This window comes from Hemitrygon akajei, chromosome 2, assembly GCF_048418815.1.
Source record: "Hemitrygon akajei chromosome 2, sHemAka1.3, whole genome shotgun sequence".
In the NCBI taxonomy this organism is placed as follows: Eukaryota; Metazoa; Chordata; class Chondrichthyes; order Myliobatiformes; family Dasyatidae; genus Hemitrygon; species Hemitrygon akajei.
The window spans coordinates 152,137,863-152,147,480 of NC_133125.1; the positions used below are offsets into that span (position 1 = coordinate 152,137,863).

Below are 9,618 nucleotides of genomic sequence, written 5' to 3' on the forward strand. Positions count from 1 at the left end.
ATAGTTTTATAACAGCAGGATAGAAGCAGAGCTTGGTGGTACATGCTTTCACACTTCTATGCCTTCTGGAGGAGGGGGAAGAGGGGACGTCTGAGGTGGGTGGTCACAGATGCTATGGATCAAAATTACAGAATATTAATCTGGCTGTAACTTGAGTATTGTGTTGGCACATTATAGTTGGGAGGTTACAGCACTGATGACAGTGCAGAAGAGATTCACCAGGTTGTTACCTGAGATGAAGTGTTTCTGTTATGAGGATGGACTGGTTTGATTCCTTAGAGTGGAGGCTGAGGGAGGCGTACAAAATTATGAGGGCACAGAAAGAGTGGATAGTGCAAAACTTTTCCAGCTATCATATGTTTCCACAAATTCCTTGCAAAGTGGAAGGAGGTCGATCAGCTCATTGGATTGAAGCAATTTCATTCCCTATCAATTTCCTCTGTAAGGTGCAAACTCCACTCTGACAAGACCAGGGGTGGAGGTTGAACTGGGAATCTGGGAGCTGTGGGGTAGATGTTCCATCAGCTGTTCACTCTACAACAGCCCTTTCTGACGGGGTTCTGTGTGACTGGCGCCAGGCCGAAGTGAACTGAGAGAATAGTTTTAAGTAAGGATAATATACTCATGTCAAACATCTCTGATCCCCAGGCAGTAGACATGCGCTGGTGACCATCAAATGGAAAAGCACAGAAGCACACAGAAATAATGGTAATGTTGGATAAACAGCTTGTAAAACATGTTCTGCCATTGATCTTTCTCTATATATCTCTAAAAATTTGCTTAATTGTGTAGAAGATGATGCTATATCCAGGGGAAAGCAATCTGGAAGAAAATGCAATTCTTATTTTTATTTATTTAATTTAGAGAAACAACACAGACTCCTCTGATCCAATGAGCAGTGCCACCCAGCAAGCCCCCTATTTAACACTAGCCTAATCACAGGGCAACTTACAATGACCAATTAACCAATAACCAGTACGTCTTTGGACTGTGGAAGGAAACTGGAACACCCACAGGGAACCCACACAGTCACATGGACAACATACAAACTCTGTACAGATGGTGCCAGAATCGAACTCCAAACGCCGACATATCAAGCTGTAATAGTGTCGTGCTAGCCACTACATTACCGCGGCACCCATCTTAGTGGACCATGAGGAGACCATTCAGCCCATCAAGTCTGTGCCAGCTCTCAAGTCAATCCCATCAGTTTCATTCCTCACTTATTTCATGCTGTCTTACTTTCCTCACACGTTCTCACTAAGTCCCCAGACTTTGAGCCATCACCACACACTGAGGGAAATTTACACCGGAAAAGTAGCCAAACAACATGCATGTTTTTGGGATGTGATCATTTCCAGGATATTCCTCCCCATTCTGCACTGATGAGTGTAAAGGGTTTCTCGGTACTGTGCCACATCTTGCCTTCTCCACTGCAACACTGGAGGAGGCTTTTCAGCCCATCATCTTCAGGCTATTGCTTACCTGTCGCATCATGCCTCTCCTTGCTTCCATGTCATCCTGCCAATCAATTGCCCCCTACACCAGATTCTACCACTCACCCACACCAGGGGCCATTGACCAAGCTCCGTGTCTTTAAGATATGGGAAGAAACCCATTTTGCCACAATGCAAACTCCGCACACAGATAATGCCAAAGGTCGGGATCGAACCTGGCTTTCTGGAGCTGGAAGGCAGCAGCTCTACTGACTGTGTCACTGTGCGGTCCCTCAGTGGAAGGGTCCTGTCAGTTCCTCCCAGTTTGTAGGTGAGTGGTAAAATCGGAGGGGGGGAGTTGATGGGAGATTGGACAACAAGGAATATTAATGCAGGAACTCAGCAGAAACTCAATGGGTGAAGGGGAGCAGATGCAGAAGAATTTATGCAGTGTCAATGGAGGCTGAACCTCAGTTGTTTTTCTATTCTCTCTCTGTTTTCTCCCCACTACATAGCTGACTCTGTGCAGCCGACCTTTGATGGAAGCTCAATGTGGAGGGTGGATGTAAATTCAGGAAACAATACCTTCAGGTACAGTAGAATCATAGCGTCATACAATACGGAAACTGGCTCCTTGGCCCAACTGGTAAATGGTTAAAAAAAAATGTTATCCCCTCAAGTTCTTAGAGTACTATGGCTCAGAAGGCTTCTCAGTCCATCTAGTCCATGTCAGCCTAATTTTCTCCCTAATTTCATCTACCTATCCAAACAATATCCCTCCAAACCCCTCTTAGCCATGAACCTATCCAAACCTCCCTTGAACATTACCATTGAACTGACCTATTCCACACTCATATTCCCTTTAAATATTTTACCTTTCACCATAAACCTATGACATCTGGATTTAATCTCAGCCAGTTTGAAGAGTAAAAGTCTGCAAGTATTCATTCTATCTTTACCCTCATAATTTTGCGTATCACTGTAGGAACTACCCTCATTCTCCTGTGGTCCAGCAAATGAAGTCCTAACTTATTCAATCTTTCCCTATATCTCAGCTCCTTAAGTCTAGGCAACATCCTTTGCAAATTTTCTCTGCACTTTTCTCAAGTTTATTGATATCTTTCCTGTAGGTAGCTGGCCAGAACTGCACACAATACTCCAAATTCGGCCTCACCAATGTCTTGTTCAATTTCATCGTAACATCCCAACTCCTGTACTCGGTGCCCTGATTTATGAAGGCCAATGTCCCAAAGCTCTTTACAACCCTATCTGGCTGTGATGCCACTTTCAAGGAATTATGGATCTATATTCCCAAGTTTACTTACCTTTGGATTTCCAGCATCTGCAGATTTTCTTGTGTTTACCCTTTATTCCACTCTATTATTTTTGATAAAATCTTTCTCCTCTCACCCTTATTCTATACCCTTGAGTTTTTGATGCCGCAGCCACTAGAAAAAGACCAAGTGCACATGAATCTCATGATTTTATTTACCTCAATAACATCAACTCTTGATATTCTTTCTTTGACGTCGAGCAGCATCTATAGGTGGGAAAGGATCATAGGAGAGGAAAGATTATCCTGGGTGCATGGGACAGCAGAGTTGTTCTTACAGTCAGATCTGTGATGAACTTATTGAATTATACAGCACGTGATGGAGGCCCACCTTTCCTGTACCTCTGGAAGAGTCCATGGCAGGGTGCAGGGATGTGCACACAAGCAACATTAGCAGCTCCACGCCCAGGCCATGCTCTCCTCTCGGAGCCAGGTACAGGAGCCTCAGGACTCACACCACCAGGTTCAGGAACAATTATTACCCCTCAACCCCTCTGAACCAGAGGGGGTAAACTTCACTCAACGTCACTATGGTGACCTATACGTACTTTGATAATAAATTTACTTTGAGCTTTCAAACAAAATCAATGAGCTGTATCCAAGCGTAAATTTGAGACTACCCCTGGAATTCTCACTTCTGCAGTCAGAGACTCTCACCTGATTCAAAAGGGCATAAAGATGCTGGTGTCCAAGAGGATCAGGGTGAGCTGCCTCAACCATTGCCGCCCGGCAGCACTCACATCTACAGTGGGAGGTTAGTCACAGCATTTAACTTCTGTCTGAGCAGGGATCTGGACTCACTGAAGTTCACCTACCACCACAACGGTTTAGAGTGGGCGCAATCTCTGTACTCAGCTTTGGAGGACCTGGACGCTGGCTGCTGTTTATTGATTATCGCTCAGGATTCAGCACCATTATCACATCCGTAGTAATCAGCTTTCCAGAAGTATTGCTGTAGGCCATGGTCCTGCTTAAAGCAACATGACATACTCAGGTTACCCATGAACTTGTTGAAAGGCAGGGCAAGACTGAGGGGTTGACACAGAAAAATGATGGAGGAACTCAACAGTTCTGGCAGCATATATGGAGGGAAAACAACAGTTGAAATTTCAGACCAAGACTATTCTATGAAGCATAATTGCCAAAAGCTCTCACTTCTGACCCAATCTACATGTGATGCAGCCTTCAAAGAATTATGACTTTAAAGGAAGGAGAAAGAGGCCAGAATAAGGGAAGAGAGTGGAGAGGGGAGGAGTACAAGCTGGCAGGAGATAGGAGAGTGGGAAGGTGGATGGGTGGGGGAGAAGGGATGAAAGGGTATGATGGGAGAAGCTGAACAGTCATAAAGCAGCCAGCACTGAAACAGGCCCACCAGCCCATCTAGTCTGTGCTAATCCCATTGACCTGCATCTGGACTTTAGCCCTATCCATGCATTTATCAAGTTTCTTGTAAATGTTGAAATTGAACACACATCCATCATTTATGCTGGTCCACATTGCCACCACCTTCTGAAAGAAGTTGTTCCTTCTTATGTTTCCCTTAAACATTCCACTTTTCACCCTTAACCCATGACCTCTAGTTCAAGTCTTCGGTGGAAAAAGCATGCTGGCATTTATCCTATCTCTACCACTTTTATATACATTGATCAAATCTCTCCTCATTCTCCTATGTTCCAAGGAAGAAAGTCCTAATCTATTCAAACTTACTACATAGCTCAGGTCCTCAATTTCCAGCAACGGTTGTTATTTTTCCCTGTACACTTTGACTCTTGTTGAGATCTTTCCAACTGGTAGGTGACCAGAATTCACACAATACTCCAAATTAGGCCTCGCCAACATCTTATACAACTTCAACATAACTTCTCAACTTCTGTACTCAATAGTTTGATTTATGAAGCCTAATGTGCCAAAAGCTCTCACTTCTGCCCCAATCTACATGTGATGCAGCCTTCAAAGAATTATGAATCTGTATTCCCATATCCCTCTGTTCTACCACACTCCACAGTGCCCTGCTGTTCACTGTGTCAGTCCTACCTTGGTTGTCTTCCCAAATTGGAACACCTCACACTTGTCTACATTAAATTCCATCTGCCATTTTTTCAACCCATTTTTCCAGCTGGTCCAGATCCCCCTGTAAGCTTTGATAGCTTTCCTCACTATCCACTATGTCCCCAAATTCTGCTCTCTTAGGTAAAAGATATAAAGGCTGAAGATGGGATCTGATACAAGAGGACAGTGGATCATGGAATAAATGGAAGGAGGTGGGGAAACAGAGGGAGCCGATGGGCAGGTTAGAATGGCAGGAGAGGGGAAGAAAAGGCTCCCTTCTTTTCCAGATCCATTGAACAGTCTCAGCCCAAAGTATCGACTGCTCATTTCCCTCAATAGATGCTGCTTGACCTGCTGAGTCCCTTGAGCATTTTGTGTGATGCTCAAGATTTCCAGCATCCGCAAAACTTCTTGTGTCACTGAGGAGCCAAGTGGTCTGACTCCATCTTCCGATTCAGATGTCTCTCCGTGCAACTGTGCACCCTAATTTTGGTTGTCTTTTCACTGTTTGTCCCTGCAGGTTAGTGTCTGTCATGCATCCACCCGAATCTTGGGAGGTCCAGGCCATCAGCATATCTGAGAATGATGGTGAGTCAACTCGGTTGTCGTGGATGTATGAATGGGCAATTGGATTAGCTCCAGTTAAAGCAAGGAACCATTGCTCCTGTCTGTTAGTGCTACCACAGATAAATAACTGGGAAATAGAATTCATACTCAGAGATAAAAAGTAAAAGCCAGGCATGAAAATCGAAAATAAAGACTGAAAAGATTTGAAACAACTTAGCAGGTTGACAGCCTCTGTGGAGAGAGAAGATGGGTTAATGTTTCTGATGAAGGCACTTAACAAAGCCATAAGGTATAGGAGCAGAATTATGCCATTCAGTCCATTATTCTGCTCCACCATTCCATCATGGTAGATTTTTTTTATCAACTCCATTCTCCGGCCTTCTCCATTTCAGCCTTGACCCCTCACCAATCAAGGGCCTATCAATCTCTCCCTTAAATGCACCCAATGACTTGGCCTTCAGAGCCCTCTGTGGCAATGAATTCCCCAGAATCAACACCCCCTGGCTGAAGAAATTTCTTTCCACCTCAGCTCTAAAGGAATATCCCTTTATTCTGAGGCTGTTGCCTCAGATCTTCGACTCTCCCATTAATGGAAATATCCTCTTCACATCCACTCTATGCAGCCCTTTCAGTATATCTGGTAGGGTTCAGTGAGAGCACCCCTCATACTTCTGAACAGAGACATTAAGCACTCTTCATATATTAAGCCTTTCATTCCTGGGATCATTCTTTTGAAGCAGCTTTGGACCCTCTGCAGGGTCATCACACCCTTGCTTGGAAATGGGATCCAGAATTGCTCACAGTATTCCAAATCCATTCTAACCAATGATTTTCAATATCCTCAGTAGTACATCCTTGATTTTATATTCTAGTCCTCTCAAAATTAACTCTAACATTGAATTTACTTTCTATACTACTGACTCAAGGGCTGAGTAAGAGACAAAGCTGTTCAGTTTTCCTCAGATATGTGTAGAATTAACCACATTTAAGATATGTGTAGAATTAACCGCAGTTAAGATCAGATTGTGCTTCTTTCTTTGCAATATGCTGCTAAGGGTGAGCCTGTGGACATGTTGATATCGTGGACAGTGAGGTGTGTGATCGATAATAGGATCTTGACCAACTTGAGCAGAAGGCTTATGGAATCCAATGCTAACTGGTAAATTAAACCAGGGCAGGATTTACACTGTGGGTGTAGAATGAAGAAACCCTGGTACATAGTTCTCTGAAAGAGATGTCACAAGTAGACAGGGTGAGGAAGAGAGCACTTGATATGCTCACCTCCATTGGTCAGTGCACTGAATACAAGAGTTGTGAGCATCACATTATATCTGTACCCTGTACCTGAGTGTTGGGGAAACCACAACTGGAGTTTTACATGCAGTTCTGGTTTCCCAGTTACATTAAACTGTGGACAAAAATTCCAGGGCTGGAAGGCTTAAACTATAAGAAACTGGATAGGCTGGGGTGTAGGAAGCTGAGTGGTGACCTTATCGAAGTTTATAAAATCATGAGGGGTGTTGATAATGTGAATGTTCACAGCTTTTTCTCCCCAGGGTAATGGAGTCTAAAACTAGAGGGGATAGGTTTAAGGTGAGAGGGGATATATTAAGATGGGGCAGAGGTGTAGCCATTTCACACAGAGGGTGGTGGGTATATGGGGTGAGCTGCCAGAAGTGGTGGTAGAGACAGGTATGCAACAATGTTCAAATGTGATTAGGACCGCTATTTGGATAGGAAAGATTTAGAAGGACATGGACCAAACATGGTGAGGTGTGACTGGTTCAAGCAGACATCTTGCTCAGCATGGATGAGCTGGGCCAAACAGTTCTGTGGTTTATGACCAAACTACGCTCAGAGTTCCAGAGGTGGTGGTGTGGGGGGAATGGTAGATGGGGTAGCGATGGGGAACTATCAGGTTCAAAGACTGCTTCTCTCCCACTGTTATAAGATCCTTGAACAGTCCTTTGGTATGGTAAGGTGGATTCTTGACCTTATTGTCTACCTTGTCATAGCTCTTGCACTTTATTCTCTGCCTGCAATGCCCTTCCTCTGTGACTGTAACACTTTATTTTGGTTTACGTTGTTGTTTTTCCTTGTACTGTCTCAATAGTGAAATGGTCAATATGGCGGGCATGCAAAGCGAAGTTGACTGTTCCTCAATGGATGAACCAATCTACCAGTTACCATTGGAACATGTTTGTGAACCTTCCCCTTGGTGGAAGGCAGGTCTCTCACTTCACAGACGCCACTAACCTTCAACATTTTCCACTCCTGCCCTGTGTGCTCACCTTGCTTTGTCTGTCTGTTGAAGGGCTGTGTCTCGCGAAGCGTATTCTGGTTCAAAGAGAAAGAACATCGTCCCAATTCAAAGCTGCACCAATGCTGGAAAGTGCGACAAACCACGAGGAATCCTTTACAGGTTCAGATCAAGTGCCAGGAAATGTGTTTGGTGGAGGTGGTACTTTAAGTTGGCATGGACTTTGTGGGTCAAAGGGTCTGTTTCTTTGGGACTTCAAGACTATGACCGGTCTCAGTGGGAGATGTCACAGAGATTTTTAATTTAGAGTTGAGGCATTAGTGGTCAGTGATCACCTTGTGAGCTGCTACTAACGCTGAGCTAATCCCAGAGATGAGGTGGGTGTGGCAGATATAGAAGGAAATGGGAAGGAGGGAGGAGATGGTAGAATGGAAAGGAGGGAAGGTAAGGAGCATTGTCTGGTCGGCAGAAAACAGAGAGTGGTAATAAAGGGATCCTATTCTGGCTGGCTGCCGGTTACCAGTGGAGTTCCACAGGGGTCGGTTTTGGGGCGGCTGCATTTTACGATGTATGTCAATGATTTGAACTATGGAATTAATGGATTTGTGGCTAAATTTGCTGATGATACAAAGATAGGTGAAGAAGCAGGTGGTGTTAAGAGCCTGCAGAGAGACTTAGTTAGTTTAGGGGAATGGGCAAAGAATGGCAAATGAAATACAATGTTGGAAATTGTATGGTCATGCAGTTTGGTGGAAGAAATAAATGGGCAGACTATTATTTAGCTGGGGAGAGAATTCAAAATGTAGAGATGCAAAGATAGTAGGGAGGGGAGGGAATTAGAGGAGGAAAGGGAATGTGTTGGTGTGGAGGGAAGGGAAAGGGAGAAGAGGAATGGGAAGCTACAGAGGGGATAGGAGGGGGAAGGTAGCAGAATGGAATGGGGAGAGTGAGAGATGGAGGGAAATGGACAAGATTGGATGATGAGAAGTTGAGGAGGGGAGGAGAAAAGACACGGGGAATGGGAAGGAAGAGAGGGGATGGGAGAAGGGAAAAGGGGAAGGAAATAGGGATATGGGGAAGTGACACTCATCTGACGCATACCCCTGCAGGTGGTGTGGGTGAGAAATGTCAGCCTCAGGATGGGAGGACAGTTTTCTGTCTCTCTCCCATCCGCTTGGACTAGGAGTATGTGCTGATGGGATGGGGTGCCGAATGTAGGAGAAGTGGAGCATTTTAGTCAGCTCCTGCAGCTTGTTACACCATTGATGGTGTCTCTGATCTCCATTCCAGGTTAACGTCTTTGACTGGTCTGACTCGACAGATGAAGATGCAAAAGAAAGATGTCCCACCGTGCTGTCAGTGAGGTCTCCAGAAGGGCCGTGTTTCCCATGTGGCTGGCTACTTTGATGGCATTCACATCATACTGTAATCAAATAAAGTCAGACATGACATCCAAACCAAGCTTCTGCTAACTGCTTCAATCCAAGTCCCATGCCAAGTCAGTAACTCTCAAACCAAAGCTCAGCAGCTTTTGGCTCCCTTTCCCTGGGGAATTGGTCTGTATTCAGTCTGGAACTCTTCGGGCCTTAAGACCATAAGATATAGAAGCAGAATTAGGCCATTTGGCCCATCGAGTCTAATCCACCATTTCATCATGGCTGATCCTATTCTCTCAGGCCCAATCTCCTGCCTTTTCCCCATATCCCTTTATCCCCTGAACAATCAAGAATCTATCATTCTCTGCCTTAAATGTCCACAGCTGCCTATGGCAAAAAAATCCACAGATTCACCTCTCTCTGGCTAAAGAAATTCCTCCTTATCTTCATTCTAAAAGGATACCCCTCTATTCTGAGGCTGTGTCCTCTGGTCTTGGACTCTCTCACCATAGGAAACGTCCTCTCCACATCCACTCTGTCAAGGCCTTTCACCATTCAATAGGTTTCAATGAGGTCACCCCTCATTCTTCTGAATTC

At 44.7% G+C, this 9,618-nt stretch overlaps 1 protein-coding gene across 1 annotated transcript in view; it reads left to right on the plus strand.

The window, feature by feature from the left end:
* Positions 1-9,102, plus strand: part of LOC140716954 (complement C3-like) — a 61,895-nt gene extending 52,793 nt beyond the window's left edge. Inside the window, exons 17-21 of the mRNA XM_073030142.1 lie at positions 649-708; positions 1,952-2,027; positions 5,339-5,406; positions 7,700-7,807; positions 8,936-9,102. Coding sequence (XP_072886243.1) covers positions 649-708; positions 1,952-2,027; positions 5,339-5,406; positions 7,700-7,807; positions 8,936-8,940 — 317 coding nt within the window. The 3' untranslated portion in view covers positions 8,941-9,102. The remainder of the gene's footprint in view (positions 1-648; positions 709-1,951; positions 2,028-5,338; positions 5,407-7,699; positions 7,808-8,935) is intronic.
* Positions 9,103-9,618: the final 516 nt, after the last annotated feature.